Below are 18,152 nucleotides of genomic sequence, written 5' to 3' on the forward strand. Positions count from 1 at the left end.
AAAGGAATTAAGTACAGAAACGAGATCAGAAGAGCTGACACCACATCAACTAAATTCATTCATTTGTTCAGTGCTCTGAACAAAATGAGTATTTAATAAGGTTTGACCAATGTTATGATATAGTTAATAGAAAGGATAAAATTATCACCACTTCATCTGTTAAGGCCTACCACAAGCAGGGTAACATTTCTTGGATGTTCATTATTAAAGCATGTACATATCCTTTCAGTTTTGAATTGACAAACTTTAGTCTTATACCATTTGTAAATCCAAAAGCAGGAACTTTCAATGATATACCATACAATGTTGAAAGTTTTTCCTATGGAATTATTAAAACAGAAGTATTCAACCGTAAAATGAACACAGTTATGTTTTTTAATGGACAAGCAGAGTTGCCACTAATCTGCTTATAAAGTAAAAAAAAGATTGCTTCACTAATGTTTAACGGCAGTAGTTATGGGCCAAATTGGAAAGGCATTAAATTTGCTTGATTTGAAAATGCATAATCAGCATTCCTAATATACCTATTTTCAGAACTGACCAGAAAATTTCTTTTAATCTTAACCATCCTCCACTTATTTTGGCAATTTTTTTTTTTTTTTGTTAATCATCTTTTTTTATTACTGTTACTTTTACGATTTCTGCTACTACTACAAACAAGGGGGATTTATATTATCTTTTTTTTTTTATTTAATATTATCTTTTTTTAAAAGAATTCCTTGGGATAATTTACTTGATTTTTTTTTATAAAGAATCTTTAGAAAAATAATACAAAAACCAATGTGTTTTTTGTTCATATCATCTACAAAATAACTCCGTTTAATTTAAATATGACAAGTTAGAAAGCTAATGGTGAAAACTTTTAACTTGTAGGGGAAGGGGAAGAAGTAGTTTAAATAAATCCAAGGCATTTTTCTTATTATTTTACCAAAAAGAATAAAGATTTTCACACAGAGATGGTAAAGAAGCAGGTAATGATCACAAAAAATGAAAATTCAAGGCAAGCAGCAGTTTTCTTATTTCTTTTAAGCGTGTTTAATAAATATATAATCTCTTAAACTAGGTTCTTTGGTTTTTGGATAAATTTATCTCTTGGATAAATTTAAGCATGTTTATTATCAGGTGTAACTTGTGCCTGCCCGAAAATATGGAAAACAGCAATAGAATCATCAGGGATGGAGCCAATAGGATACTACAAAGAAAATTAATCCTTTTGTCATAAAGTATTTTCAGTTTTTGCAAAAAAGTAGTTTGTTTATTTTCCTACTAAAGATTTAGTTACATGCCATGTAATCATGTTGATTTTGTCTTTTTAATGGTAGCATCCAAGTTTCCAGGGGTGTCCAACCTACAGCCTGTGGGCTGCATCCAGATTATTGAGGAAAGTTTTGCTTATCTGTGGTGTTGGATATTGCGAAAAGTATGCATAGATCTTTTTTTTTTTTGATTCATCAATATACAGCATAAAAGAAAAAGGTTAGACACCCCTGGTAACTGCTACCTATATTGCTACATTTAAGTATTCAACTTCTAGGTTTACAAACTCCTTGTGAATACTCTACACAGCTTAAGTTACTATTCTGTATCACACAACAGAGAATTTTCCTGGAGTTTGATGTGTCCTCCCAAGAGAACAGTGTTTCTTTCTTCAGACTGTCAAACTGTTAGCAAGAAGCTGTGGCAAGGAGGCAGCAAAATTTCATGAATTGCATCTTTGTATAAATACAGATTCTTAGACACCTTTCCAAGTGGCCCTTTTTACTGTCCAAACCGCTCCGTCCTAAGCAAAGGGCAAACATATTACTGCCACATCCTTCTCAACCCCCTACTTCCTTACAGGGCCTTTTACCCATTTTGTAGCATTACCAAGATGGAGGTAAATTACACTGAACTGGTACAAGACAGCTTTGTATTTACAGTGCTGGGCTAGCAGAAGAGGCCATATACGAGGGATGGAATCTAGAGGATGATGAGGCCCAAGCAGAAGATCTGAAGGCCTGCATGATTATTTGTGAAAATGGCTTAAGAATGTCTCATTATTTCATAGTCAAATTCATTTAAGTGATTCCATTTATTTAGACTTTTACCTGGTAAATCAGAGAAGAGAAGAATGCACTCATTAAAGCCATTAGCCAAAAGCCGGTCCCGCAGCTGCTGAAGAATTGCTACTCCAATACAAAATGGGAAAGAAGAATTCCCAAGTAGTAAGGTATCCCAGAGGTGAAAAATTTTGTGCAAAGGAAATACATCTGTAAAATAATGATATAAATAATTAAAATATAAAGCCAAAATGACAAAAATTAAAACAATGACAACTGCTTTACTAGATATGTAACTATTACTTTATCAACAAAACTTAATTAAGAGCTAATACTAACAAACTATTTTTATAAAATGTTTATTTGGTTTTGCAAATTTATAGCTTCCTAATGTGTTTTGTAAAACAGATAATAAGATTGGTCAAATAGATAACATTTTCTAACCCCCATTATCAATCTTGATATAGTCCCATTCATAATATTTTTTTCCCAGAATTTTCCAATTAGGTTATTCTCAGTTTATTTACCTAGATGAATTTTAGTATTGTTTTAGGTATGGTAAAGTTACATTTTTATTATGGACTCTAAATAAGTGTTTTATTAAATTGCCACTCAAAATCCTACCAACAATTTTCTATTTCCCATTTAATAATAATGTGGATATTTTTCTAGGGCAATGCATATAAATCTATTTCAAATATGATTTCATTTGCCATGTGAACTGTATTCAAGTAATCGTGTCCATTCTGTTACTACTAGCAACTAAATAATGTATTACATATGTGCATAATCTGCTTTATTTCTAGAGGAAACCTAGTTTATGAAATAAACATATTTGCTAGTAGACGATCTCTTAAAAATTAAGCATGCATTGGTTGTAAAAGTTGCCTTCATAAACTTTATGTAAATACTATAGTTGATATTAGTATCTCATTCTAAAAAGATTGGAGCTTGCATGTATGTCATGAAATACAAGATATGCTTTCATCCTATACGATTCTCATTCTGTCAGAACAATTAAAATACTTTTCTACTCAGCTCTATTACGTTATGATTACATAAGGATGCTTATTAAATCTGCGTATGATTGTAAATATAAAATATAGGGAAGCATGAATCTATCCTTTTGCTGATACAATACCCCCAAAAGGAAAGAGATACTTACGAGTAAACATGGTGAGAAACCAAGGGATGGCATAGAGCTATGAGTGAAAAAAGAAAGGGTCACAGGGTTGAAAAAAGAGAAAATATAAAAGGTAATTAGAATGATTACCAATAAATTGAATGGTAAAAAAAAGAAAAGTTCTATGTTTTGGTCTACTCCATTGATTAAAATAAAAAATAATGTAGGTAGTTACAGTTATCATAAATACTCTATCACATAATGATATTTAGCTGTACCATGATCCTTTTGCCAAGGATTATTTATAAAATGTCTTCATTTCACTCAGGACCATGGCTAACCTAAAATCAATACTAGTATGCTGATTTCAAGGGTATACTTTTTAGGTTGTATAAAAATACTGCTCAGATGTTTGTTAAAAGCTCTTTCTTGTGACAGTTAACCTTATGTGTCAAATTAACTAGATCAGGGGAATACCGAAATATCTGGCTAAACATTATTTTGAGGTGTGTCTGTAAGGGTATTTCAGATGAGACTGGCATTAGATTTTCCTCCCCAGCGTGGGCTGGCATCATCCAATTCCCTGAGGGTCTAAAAAGAATAAAAAAGTGGAGAAAAAGGACTTTGCACCTTTCTTGACTCATGCTCGAGCTACGACATCCCATCTCACCATCCCCTGCCCTTGACAAGGATTTAGGTTTCTAGTTATTGTGGTTTTCAGACCTTTGGACTTACAATTACAAAGACCACTGGACTTCATAATTCAAAAATTATAACAGTGGCTTTTCTGGGTCTCCAGCTTTAAGATAGTAGATTGTGAGATTTCTCATCCTCCATAGTTATGTATGTGATTGTGAGATTTCTCATCCTCCATGGTTATGTATGTGAATTTCTTCACAAGACATTTTCCTTTATCTGTATCTGTATCTCCTATTGGTTCTGTTTCTCTATAGAAAACCCTAATGCACTATACTAAGTGTTGAGGGTCTCTTACCTATTTTAAAAAATAAATTATATTTTAAAAATGATCAGAATGTCTCGTTAAAAGGTACTATACAGCATGTGCTTTTTGTTACCACCTTATTGATCAATGAGAAGCATTATATCAGACCAAAGACCACAAAGTCTAATATTACCATAGTAATGATCTGACTCACACTGAGTGACAAATTTATTTTTCTAAGTTTACTGCCTAGGAATGAAAAAATACATATAAAGTATATATATGTATGTATATGTGTACACACACTTTTAATTAATTATGCAAAATTTTGGAAGTAAAAAATCATTTCTAATTTATGAAAGTAGAGTAACATATCCCTTGTCAATAGCAAGTAGCAAAAATCAACAATAATTTATAGAAAAATCTGAAAAGGCACAAATTTTATTTCACCTTGTAAGTCAAGATAGGCTACTTTTTATTCGGAGACACAATCTCAGTCTTTATGCCCTGGCTAGAGTACAGGGGCATCATCATCGCTCACTGCAACCTCCAGCGAGTGCCAGGGCTCAAGGGTTCCTCCTGCCTCAGCCTCCTGAGCAGCTGGGACTACAGGCACATGTGACCACATGCGACTAATTTTTTAATTTTTTTGTAGAGATGGAATCTCACTATGTTGTTCAAGCTGGTCTCCCACGCCTGCCCTCAAACCTACCATGGCCTACCAAAGTATGAGGAATACAGGCATGAGCCACAGTGCCCTGTCAAGGCTACTATTAAATAAAGATTTTTGTACTACTTATAGAGTTTGAATTTCACCAATTATGGATTTATGAGTAAAGATGCATACTGTCTTTGCACTGCACATGTGATTATTTATACTATCAAAATATCAGCCAAGACTTTTGTAAGTATAATTACACGGCACAGTAAATCTAAGTACTGTATGTTAAATAAAGCCCACTGAGCTCCACACTATTATCTGTTATGCAGGCTACATACAGATAGTTCTTTCCAAGAACATCACAAATAGGAAAAGGGAAGAGCACAAAAGTATATGACTTCACTGTAATGAGTATGAGTTGTAGAAAACAATGAAACATGACAACATATAAATTTTTCATTCTGATTCAAATTTAGAAATAACATCAGCAGAGATTGATTTCATCACTATTCAACATTTCTTTCTTTTAAGGACATGACAGCAATTACATTACCTGCTACCCTTTGATCAAAACCAATTGTCATTAAAAAAATCTTTCTCAAATTATTTCAGCAACTGACTGAAAATACCTTTCCCCCCATACTGTTCTTTGTAATTAGCTTCATCATGATCTATGGAGGAAATTTTCTTCTATGGAAGAATAACAGGAACCAGGTTTACCATCCCACTTGAACTGCCTTAAAATCAGATGGATTATATGAAATAATTTGCAGATCTTGAATATTAGGCAGCCCAGAAAGTAATGCCTAAGAGAAAAGAAACAAATGAAATGACCCCTACAACTGACTGCCCAGTTTACTGTGTACAAAGCCGCTCCAGGCCACGGACAGGGCAGAAGAACCTAGACGGGGCTTGGGGTTGTCCTTAGCTGAACAGGTAGAGTTGGGAATCTGGACAGGTTAATGTGGCTAGAATCTTCAGGACATAGTATTAGACAGGACAGAGCTGCAGAGAAAAAGCTCCAGAAATCTGCAGAGGGTATCCCTCACATCTCTGCTCAGTACTGAAGAGGGGATGTGTGAGGAAAAAGTAGGAAAGGAATCACTTGAAATAATCAGAGGGAAAAATTGCCAGGCTCATAAAATGCTAAGAATAGTTCTTTGTTTTTTTTGCCAGCCAGAATGAAAAACAAACAACACTTGTAATAAACAAGACATCAGGCAGAGTACTCACAAGGGCATTATCTTAGAATGGCCAAAATAATGCTCCCAAATTACGCTGCAGTGGTTCTCATTCAATAAACCTTAAAAACAAGCTTTGAAAAATTAAACTGTTTCAATGTAACTTAACTACATCCAAGACACCACACTCCTTGTCATCTCCAAATGGCTTCTTTTTTCTAAGCACCATTTTTACAGTCACTTAAGTTAAAAAAATCTTTTAAAATACATCTTGTTAAATCTGATGTTATTTTCACAAGGTCTCTTGTCTTTTATTTCTATTCATTCATACTGAACCCATCTTGTTTTGATTCTCATTCCTTTGTGCATAATTACTGCGGTATAGCTGTTCTCCTTGCTTTCGGTTTCTACCTGATCCACTACTTCCTTCAGCCAAATTGATTTTCTAAAAATGCAACTGTGATCACATCATTCTCCTGTTCTATCACGTCAATACTTTCCCATTGCATGCCAAATTAGGTATAAACTTCTTACTCATGCATTTAAAGTCATTGTGAATTAGCAAATTTAAATTTAAAGTCATTGTGAATTAGCAAAAGCTGCCCAGAACCTGCAGTCTGAAAATATGCATTTGAATTTCAACTCTGACAATTATAGATACTGTGCCTTGGGCAAGTGAGTTAACCTCTGTGAATCCCCAATTCTTCATTTTTGAAATAGGAAAATTAACATCGTTCTTAATTATGTCAAAGAGATGGTATTAGATGAAATAATATATGCGAAAGTGCTTTGTAAATAGTAACAGTCTGTAAGTTCAAAGCAGTGTTAGCATTCAGAGGGCATCGGGCTATATTTCCTTGTGTATCACCATTCCCTAATCATGTTCTACTTTCCACCAAGACGGGATTTACTGTGATCTCAACACACATTACACTCCTATTAATGTGCTTTGCTTTTATTTTTCCCTCTGAATGTTCTTTCCTTATCACTTCCACCCATCAAAACTTTGTAAATTTTTTTTTTTTTAGTTGGTAAAAGCTTTTAATATCTGGTAAAAAGCAAGTTACAAAATAATACTTACAGTGTGATAATATTTTTGAAATTTAAAATATGCAATATAATAAAATATGCAGAAGGTATAAATATCTAAAGAACATAGGGATAAATAAACACCAGATTTGATTTTTTTTTTTTTTTGAGACAGAGTCTCACTTTGTCTTTGTAAAGTGCTGTAGTGTCACAGCTCACAGCAACCTCAAACTGCTGAGCTCAAGTGATCCTCTTGCTTCAGCCTCCCCACTAGCTGGAACAATAGGCACCCACTACAACGCCCAACTTTTTATTTATTTATTTATTTATTTTTATTAAACCATAGCTGTGTACATTAGTATGATCGTGGGGCACCATATACTTGTAAATTTTTTTCAGAGCCTGCCTCAAATGTCATTTGTTCAATGAAAACTTTTTTTTAAAGACAGAGTCTCACTCTGTTGCTTATGTTGCAGTGCAGCGGCAACCTCCAACTTCTGGGCTCAAGCAATCCATCTGTTTATTATGCCTCTCTAGTAGCTGGCATTTCAGGTATACACCACCACACTGGGCTGATTTTTTAAAACTTTTTATGTTTTGTAGAAATGAGGCCTCACTATTGCTCAGGCTGGTTTCAAACTCTTGCCCTCAAGTGATCCCTCACCTTGGCCTCCCAAAGTGCCAAGATTACAGATGCGTACCACCATGCCCAGCCTATGAAAATTTTTTGTACATTTCTTATGATACCTATCTCCCATTATGCTTTATATTATTTACTATCATTGTATTATGTGTTATCTCGCAATTACCTATCACATCATCCTGTGCGCTATAATTATTCCTGAGCTTGCCCATTCACTCTTTCATTCACTCACATTTACACTCATTCATTCATTAAGACGAAACGCACTGTCCCCTATGCCAGGTCTCCTCCTACAGCAGAGCAATCTGACATGTGAAAAGGTATTTCAAGCGCTTTGCAACTAAGTGCTGCAATAGAGGTTCTGTCATAGGATAATGGCAACAAAGTTACAGGAGTTCCTGGCTTTTTCTATCATAATGTCCACAGTAATGTAAGCTTCTTGCAGGTAAAGATTATTTTACTCATTTATTCATTAGTTCTGCAAACATTTACTGACTGCCCTATATTTCCTAGGTCTGTTAGGTGACAGGATATAGCAGTGAACAAAGCATAGTTCTAGGCTATAAGAAGTTTACATGATTTCCATGTTGGTAAATCTAATGGCCAATTCTCAATTCCAATCTTTCTTTATCAGTCAGCAGGATTTGCTTTAGTTGAGTACCCCACCCCCATGTCGTCTTCGGAACGTTTTCCTCTTTGCTTGGCTTCAGACACCATACTTACCGAGTTTTCTCATTCCCTTCCTCACTGCTCTTTATCCATCCCCTTTGCTGGTTCCTCTTCATTGCCCTGACTTTTAATATTAGCACCCCTAGGTGCAGCTGTTGGACTTTTTCTCTTATCCATTTTTCTCAAAATAATAATTCATTGTTTGAGGACTCCCATATTTACAGCTTCATGCTTAGACTTCTCCCATGAATTCCAAAATTATATGTCCAATGACTACTTGATATTTCCATGTGTATGTTTAATAGATACACAATGTATGTCCACACAAAATCTGTACCTTCAAGTACAGTATTCCAAATCTCACTTAAGAGCAACTCTGACCTTTAAAATTGTTCAGGCAAAAAAAGAAAAAAAATTCTGGCATCAATTTTGACTCCTCTTTTCCTCACATACTGTGTAATTTGTCAACAGCAGTCCTGCTGGCTCCCTATCCCCACTGCTAATATGTATCCTGATTCAAGCCACCGTCATCTCTGGCCTAGACTACTGCAATAGCTCATGATTAGTTTCCTAAATTCCATTCTTGTCCATCCCTGGATTTTTCTCAGCATAGCAGCAAGAATGCTGGTGTTACAATGTTTAGACTGAATGTCAGTCACTGCTCTGTTTATAAGTATCAGGGACTTCCCACTCTTGGTAGTAAAAGACGAAGTCCTAACTCTGAGCAGCAGAGTCTACGTAACGTGGCCTCCGTTACCTATCTGCTGCCGTCTCCTTGTGCCCTGTGCCCTCACTGTGTGGTCTCTTGATACTTTTCTAAATCTCTGATGCTTCCACCCATGCCTGTAACACTGTGTTTCTTCTACTTGGGTTTCTCTTTCCCTTCTTCTCTTAAAGCATTTATTCAAGAGTTACTTTTTCGGTGAGGCTTTCCTGGCTACCGTTTTAAAAATTCAATCCCTCCATACCACTTGAAACCTTAACATCTGTATTTTTGCTTGAGTTTTTTAAGTGTAGAACTGACCACTATTGCATGTTTATTTCTCTTCCTCATTGTATTATATATCCACACTAGAATATGCAGAGATTTGGTCTAGGCACACAAATATTTGCTGAAAGAATGAATGAAGTATACAGTGACGATACCTGAAAGGTATAAATAAAAAGATCCAAGTAGTCATGAGATTATTATACATTTTAAGAAGTTTTAAACAGATACGAAATAATGAGAAAATGAGTTAATCTTCCTAGACAGGAAAAAAATCCTTCATACTAAATACTAAGCAGTATTAAAAAAATTAAACTCATGTTTGTTATATATCTATACATTGACAACAATCGTGGGAAAAATTAAATTTGTGAAACAAAGTTTATTCTAATGATATTTGAAAAGTAGCAATTGATTCAAGTTGAATAAATACCTTTCGTATAATATTGGAATTAGGAGAGGCAGGAGAGGAAGCTGCTCCGAGGTGCTCACCAGCACCAAACTTCGTAGCAATTAAATTAAGATAAATAAACAGCTAGAATATTCTTGTGAAAGTGCACTTCCTGTTATTTTTTCTCTCTTTTCAAATCTTTATTGATATTCTCATCTTAAATAATTTCTTGGGATATTGATAAAGCTGTACAATATAGCCTGATACATACAAAAAGAGTAAAATAAGATAATTTTGAATACCAACCAGGTTTTAATAGTAGATTTTTTAAATAGCAAATAATGAAATATAAATGTAAGAATAATAGAAAAGCAGAGAGAGGGAAGGAGGGGGGGGGTGGGGCCTTGGTGTGTGCCACACCTTCTGGGGGTAAGACATGATTTCAAGAGGGACTTTACCTAACAAATGCAATCAGTGTAACCTGGCTTATTGTACCCTCAATGAATCCCCAACAATTAAAAAAAAAGAAAAAGAAAAATACATATAATTAGTCTCGTTAACTGAGCGATATTACTAGTTATTTCCTGATTTAATGTTTAAAACTGAAATCTAATGAAAGAAATTCATACGTGCTCTAAGTATTTTCACCAGATCATGAAATCATATACACTTGATTTGGTATAGTGCTAGTCTACAAGACTCAACTAAGTAAATACTGCCCCCTAGCAATATCAACTAAGAATTGTAATATTAATCATTTCCTAAAGTCTTTTCATATGGTCAGGGAATGTAACATTTGTAACTATCATTAGGAAAAACAAAGGCAGGGGCTCATTATCTTGATTTCAAAGATCAAAAAGTTATAGCTCAACAACGCACAGATGTATAAAAATAAAAAATTAAAAGGAAATATATATATATTTTTTGCAGTTTTTTTTTTGGCCGGGGCTGGTGCCCTACTCCTTTGAGTCAAAGGCACCGCCCAAAAAAGGAAATATTTTTTACACTATAACTCTAGATGAGTCTTTTGTCAAATGAACTTTTTTATTTACAAACATAAGGCACTTTCTCTCCATGTGTATCTTACAAAAGGGATTCCCTTTCTAATTGATTTTCTTAATCCACTTACATATAGGTATATTGTTTACCTCAAGTCAGAAGTATTTTTTTATATTTAAATTATTGTAAGCCTTCTCTGTAAAATATTGATCATTAGTTTGATGTCTTGCAACTATCCTGTACATGCACATTAAGGAAATACACAAAAGGATCAAAAGGATGTCTAAAAATCAGGAGTTTTTCAAAGCAGTATAGACCATCCTGTATTTTCTTGAAACTTGGAGACTTTGGACTTTGTGATCTGATAAAGTTCGATATTTCCTTGAATCTATAGGACAGTTGTAAAGATTAGCTAATGGATCTAAAACACCAGGCAGAAGTTGAGCTCTTTAGCAGATTTCATTACAGGTGTTATAATCGTCATTCTTATAATAATCCAGAAACTTCAGCAACAGTAAAGTATTTTAACAACCCAAAGTTCTCAGGTAACTTTATAAAGTCATCTACCAAGAGATACACCTGTTTTGTTGGAATTAGGAGAGGGAGGAGTGGGAGGTATAAAGAAGAGTATCCTAAGCAATGGCAACTGTAGATTTTAACTCACAAGTCATTTAAGGCAAGTCACAGCCTAAGAAGCCAATCCCATTCTCAACTACTCTGAGTTCCCAAAACGTTACATATTTTTACATAAAATGTTTCTTCTTTTCCTTTCCAAAGTCTACAAGAACCTTTATTTTATTTCTATTTGACTTACTATCACCCTTTTAGCCACATTTGGTGTGACATGGGTCAATACAAAAGAAAAATCTCAAAAGTAAAAATGTGTTTTCATTTTCAAAACCACCAATAAAGGGTAATAGTCTAGAGGTGAGAATTATAAGTCAATAGAAAACCGCGAGTGAGTCATAACATAGAATTTTTTAAAGAGAAAAAAGTTATTTTCTGATATTTTGGGGAACCAGTAACCTTGAAGTAAAAGATGATTTACGGCTAAAATAAAGCAACCAATTTTATTGCAGGCTTATATGAAAACTATTGTGCTAGGTGCCATGCCAGAATCAAAGAAATATAAACATTTGATTTATACATGTAAAAGGATAAATAAAGTCATATGGAACATAGGGCCTGGCACATTTATGACTGAATTAATATCCTAGAGTTCTTCCATGATTTGAGGTCAAGTTTACTGAACAAGTTTCCAGGATATACAACCTTGTTTTCCAAAAGTATAGAAAATGTTATCTACATCTAAATAATCTGGCATTTCACTATAGATTACTGACAGTAGATTCTCCGACCATAAGGTATTTTTTTAAATCACCTTGGTAATTTGTGTGGTTTGAAACTTGGAAATTCTTGGAAGACCTGTCTTCTCCTCTCATTTAACTTGTGTGCTCACATTCCATCTCCAATTTTATAAAGCATTCATGTATTTCAACTTAGGTGACTACCAAGAACTCTGTGAATAGTCAAGGAGGGTGTTATTTATTTTTTCCAATTTATTGAGCCAACTGAATCTCAAAGCAGGTCACTCTGCCCAAGTTCAAAAGTTTATAAGTTAGCTAAATAAAGCAGGCACTAAAGTCCAGGACTTTTGACTGTTAGTCTATTATTCTTTGCACCATATAATGGTAGTGAAGACAGAAGCAAGTTGACTTTAAGTAGTTTTCTATGTTATTTGTTATTATTTCACTATATACTATAAATTGGGGGTAAATCATACCATATCATTATTGTGAGCTTAACCAAAAAGCCTGTTTTATAGTTTTAGATCATTCCAGAGGAGCACTGTTACACACTATCTGTGATAAAGAAAATGTACCATACTTGTAACAAGAAAAATATTATAAAAATCTAATATTCCAAAATAGTACTGTATGATAAATACTACTCTTGATATGTTTCTATGCAAATATAAAATTTTAGATAAATAAAAATATTTATAGCAAATATGAATCATACTAGCTATTTTATGAGGTATTAAATTTTAGATGTAACTATACTCAAATTCTATTAAGGTCTATTTTATTATTTTTATAAAGGACTAGAATTGAATAAAACAGAAAAATATTTATTATTACTATCATAAAAGATAACTTCTGAAATAAAAGAACTATGGGATCACCTGGAAGGCTGGTACAAAATTAAAAAAAAAATCACTATTATACTATCCTTCACTTTTCTTTTGTGTTATCCAAAATAATATACCATCTTGTAAGAATATGTAAAAGATGTACAGAAATAACATTAGCATGGCTTGTGTTTTTTGGTTTTAGTTTTTAGTTTTCACTGAGCACAGCTGAGGATTCAGAATTTTCATTTTCTACTCTTAGTATTAAAGAAAAGCAGATAGACAGATGAAAATGTTTAATTACTTGACCAAGTAGAAGATAAAGGCAAAAAGACAGGAAACAACACTCTAGACACTGGTGAATGATAAAATTGGTCGTGTAAGTGAAATTTCAAACCATGAGTGCTCAGATGATGATATGTTGGACAGATTTTCTCAATCACAAGTATTAGAGTAAACAATAAATAAATGTGGAATTCTCATTCAGTCAGTCATTCAATGGGAAGAACCTCATCACACATTATTTTGCAACAAGAAACCTGGACCATCCTACTTTTCTAAAGGGATCTTTTTTATTTTATGATATTTGTGCACAAAAATTCACTGATGCAGTTTAAGTGCTACAGGTAGATGTGTTTACAATGTGATTAGGAGGAAACATAGAAATTTTAAATTCTATTTATCATTCCAACTTGTGTTCATAGATCTAAAAATGAAAATGCTTTGCAATCATGTTATAAAAAGGAGGTATCGGCTCTGGAAAAACCTTCTTTGACAATTTTGTTTTATTATGCAAGTGCAAGAACAACTGGAAATAAGCTATAACCTTGTAGAGATGAACTTGGAATCTGGAATCAGTGTTTATGTCATGAATATCCTTCAGGTTCATGTAGGATAGTTGAGTGTTAAGTTCAAAGAGTATTATTGCACATTTCACATATAAGCATATATACTTTTGAAATGAAGAATATGTGAAATAAAAATTTGGGCTTGGTATACTTAAATTCTTACTAAAATTTAAAAAATAAAGTCATTTTTTTTTTTTGAAACAGAGTCTCACTATGTCATGCTGGGTAGAGTGCTGTGGCATCACAGCTCACAGCAACCTCCAACCTCCAACTCTTGGGCTTAAGCGATTCTCTTGCCTCAGCCTCCCAAGCAGCTGGGACTACAGGCGCCCACTACAACGCTTGGCCATTTTTTGGGTGTAGTTCTCATTGTTGTTTGGCAAGTCCAGGCTGGGTTCGAACCCGCCAGCTGCTGAGCCACAGGCGTCAAGCCAAAATGAAGTCATCTTTTTAGGCTTGGTGCCTGTAGCCCAAGCGGCTAAAGTACCAGCCACACACACCAGAGCTGGAGGGTTCGAATCCAGCCCGGCCTGGCAAACAACAATGACAACTACAATCCACACCTTCCCCCCCACCCCCCCGCCAAAATAGCTGGGTGTTGTGGCAGGTGACTGTAGTCCCAGCTACTTGGGAGGCTGAAGCAAGAGAATTGCTTAAGCCCAGGAGTTGGAGGTTGTTGTGAGCAAGGGTGACATAGTAAGACACTGTCTTTAAAAAAAAAAAAAAAAATACACACACACACACACACATACACGCCAGGTTTTAGAAACCATTTGACATTGTCCTCCATAGCAGGTTTCTTAAAATTAGACACTGATCATCACTGGGGGGTCTTCAATCCCCTTCAGGGGTCAGCCAATTCAAAACTATTGACGTAACAATACTAAGATTATTTGCTCTTTCGACTCTGTTGCATTTGTGCCAATGATGCAAAGCCACTGGTGAATAAAACGGGGCAGTTTCACCACAATTTAAGGCCGTGGCCCCTAAGAGTAATAATGGCCATGATATGATGTGAAGCAATACAAATTGTTGATTTCATTAAATTTAAAAAAAAATTGTTAAATGAAGTGAGAAGTAAGTGTAATGCAACTGTGCTGTGTACTAGAGTACAATGACTGTTAGCTCAGTGTAAAGTTTTTGTTCTAAGCTGAGCTAACCAGGTACATTTTGCAAGGAATACCATGTTTACTTGAAAGAATGGCAGATAAATAATATTTTTAGGCTTAGATATTTGGCTGATATTTCTGAAAAAAGTGCAAAGTGAATATATTACTTTCCAAAAAATTTGACCTGCCTGGTAAAGATTAGCATTTTGGAAAGCTTAACCCTGCCATTGTGAGCTTGGTAGCTTCCCAGTATTTAATGACTATCTGGATGTGAGCAGGGATGATGTTAAGGAGTATAGTATTTTTTTTCATAGAGTCAAATAAATTGCTTCATAGTTGGAAGATCTGTATAACTCAGTAAACCAGTATTTTCCAAATGACCAATGCATGACATTACAGAATCAAGCACAAGTAAGAGAGTCATTCAAATTTCTAGAGTGCCAAATTTTAATGTAGCAGTGGATGAAAAGTTCATCGGTAAGGTTTTAGACTACACATTGCAACTAAGCTTTAAGAGACTAGCACTGTGAGAAGTCCTCAGCCAATCACATCTGTGTAAGTCCACATTTTCTTCATATACTTCAATCAAAACAACACACTGCAACATACTGAATGCAGAAGAAGATTTGAGAATTCTGCTATCTGTAAAAATATTAAAACAAATAACTACTGTGTCATTTTTTTTTGGAGAACATGGCTATTTTTCAGAATATATTATTTGGGTTAACATGCAGGTGTTTGACATTGTTATTTTTTCAAAAATTAACACAATTATTTTTTAAATGTTTAAGCAGACTTAATAGATATAACTTATATAAACAAAAGCTCTTTGGTGCCCTCGATAATTTTTGAGAATATAAAGGGGTTCTAAAAGAAAGAAGTTTGAGAACAGCTACCTGAGGCCGTGCTGCCTTTCCCCTGTGTCTCCACTACATCAGCAAACACTACGTTAGAGACTGATGTGGGAATTCAAAAGAACATCTACTAAGTTGGAAAACTTGCTAAGTGGGTTTTGGGTGGAAGCAGTCATGAAAAAATTACTTTATCTCCTGGTAGAATCAATAGGCCTTTAAGGCCAAAGAATTGGGTCCTTTCTAAAAAGTAATTAAGCTTTATTATAAGAGACCTTAATGAGCAATTTGTGCTGAAGGGCTTCAATGGTCCATGATCAACACAATGGGATTAGTACCAATGTCAGAGACACCACAGCAGCTACCAGACAAAGGACACACCCCAGGACTCTGAAGATGGACTGCGACAGATAAGGGCGACTCTGATGATTAAATGCTCTAGGGAAGGTGGACTTTACTAGTTTTTCCTGTGACCACATCTTGGTAACAACTGAAAAGCTCATTGTTAGTAGTCTCTTCTTTACATAAAAATCTAAAATTTTTTTAGGTAACAACATCAAGGTCAGGAACACATGAAGGAACAAACAAGAATTTCTAAGCAGTCCTTTCACATTTTCTGTTAGTACAAATTTGGCTGAATATAAATTTTGAAAACAATAGTGACAAGCCTTTTTAAGAAGAACAGTAGTAGTAGTATAAGCATCCTTTGAGAGTGCCATTAAATGACAATGGTTTTGCCAGCATATCATGGGATTTGTTAGCTTTATCTTTAGCTGTGACAGTAGGTTCAACAGGCACGTATAGTACTGAGATACAGTCTTTATTTCTCTTAATGGCCACCTGACAACTTTTCATAATTTGAAAGCTGAATACTATTCATAGCATTTCAGGAAAACAGTTCCCTTAGAATGAGGAAGCATACTTTCCTGTTCTCGTTTTAAATAAGGTCTAGTATGTTTTCAAAAGCAGAAATGCACATCAAGACGAAAATGATAAAAATCACCCCAGCCCCAATTTTACCAAACACACATTACTCATTCTATTTATATGTAAATCACATAACTACCATGACATGTATAATCTCAGCCTCACATCACTGCACAATATTTCTAACTATTCACTTTAGCAGTGCTCAGTATTCAGAGTTCCATGACCCACAGCAAATGAAAGAAAGCCAGAAATCACAATTTCTCTTGCAACAGAAGCTGGCATTTCAATGATGAAAGATTAATGAGCCCTTTCTTTGATAGGATTAAATCTCAAGTAGAAACTTGGTTTGGGATCTCATTAACAAAGTATCCACTTTTCCCCTTAATGAATTTTAGCCTATATGCTGTTTGAGGCACAGAGAATTACCTCAAAAATTATTTCAAAGGTAGAACATTAAAGACAATAATTCAGGAGGAGGAAGGAAGAATACTATCTAAACAAACTAAAGAAATGCAACTAAAAAATATATGATTAACTAAAAAATGTTAGAAGTCTCCATTTCATCACACCTCTCTTACCACTACACATTGTCAGCAATCTCTACATCAAAAACACCAAATGTGTTTATAAAATTAAATTTAAAAATGGCCTATTGAAATTTTTACATTATTTACAGACTTGAGAAACAGCATGATAAAACAAATTTAAAAAAGATAAAGCACTCAAGAAAACAATCTAAAACCTAAAACATGTTAGCTTTTAAAAACTTTTTTAGTAATTTTCATTTGCCCACTCTGACTATGACAAGAAAATAATTTAGGCAGAGTTAAGATATATTCTGTTTTCCCTCACTTGTTTTTGTTTACTCTAGGGATTCTCAATAGTGACAGAACTGTTACTTGGAAATACAAGCAATTTTCTGGAAATGTGCATAGAGGCATTTTATTGTGACAATAATTAGAGGATTACTAATGGCAATCAGTGGCTGGGAGTCAGGCTAGCTTACCATTTATCATGTGCTAGATACAAAAAGTATCTCCCACCCCACATAACTTAAGAATGTCTCACAAGACTAATCACACCATACATGTAAATCAGCATTACTTTCACAATAATGATACTATTGGAGAGTTTTTATAAGAAGTTTCACAAAAAATGCCCCACTAATTTTAGCACTGGCTCATTATGGACAGGGAAACATAAACAGAATAAATAATGTATAGCAAAATTATTGAATAATTCACTCGCTTTAAAGGACAGCGTATTTAAAGAACACCAATGTACTCTTTATTCAGATTTAACAAGCATCAACATTTTGCCACATTTGCTTCAAGAAATTTTTAAACCAAAATAATACATTACCAATACAATGGAAGCCCCCTTGGTAACACTCCTCAATTCCAATTGTCTCTTTTTAAATTTATATTTTATACATTTTATAATCTTAATAAGAAGTTCTTCCTAAATAGAAAATATAAATATGACATTTTATATTTAGGCCTTTTAGTAGATCTAGAATTTATTTTTATGTATAGGATAAATTTAAGCTTTGACTGACACCTCCTTCCATGTATTTAAACAGTTTTGTCAGGGCCATTTATTGAACAAAGCTGTCTT

General features: G+C 34.2%; 1 protein-coding gene across 1 annotated transcript in view; it reads right to left on the reverse strand.

Annotated features, from left to right (window-relative positions):
* The window catches only part of TBCK (TBC1 domain containing kinase), a 209,752-nt gene that overhangs the window by 106,230 nt on the left and 85,370 nt on the right, over positions 1-18,152 (reverse strand). Inside the window, exons 21-22 of the mRNA XM_053561937.1 lie at positions 3,205-3,241; positions 2,088-2,249 (exon numbers count right to left, since the gene is read on the reverse strand). Coding sequence (XP_053417912.1) covers positions 2,088-2,249; positions 3,205-3,241 — 199 coding nt within the window. The remainder of the gene's footprint in view (positions 1-2,087; positions 2,250-3,204; positions 3,242-18,152) is intronic.

This window comes from Nycticebus coucang, chromosome 1 (assembly GCF_027406575.1).
Source record: "Nycticebus coucang isolate mNycCou1 chromosome 1, mNycCou1.pri, whole genome shotgun sequence".
Taxonomy (NCBI): domain Eukaryota; kingdom Metazoa; phylum Chordata; class Mammalia; order Primates; family Lorisidae; genus Nycticebus; species Nycticebus coucang.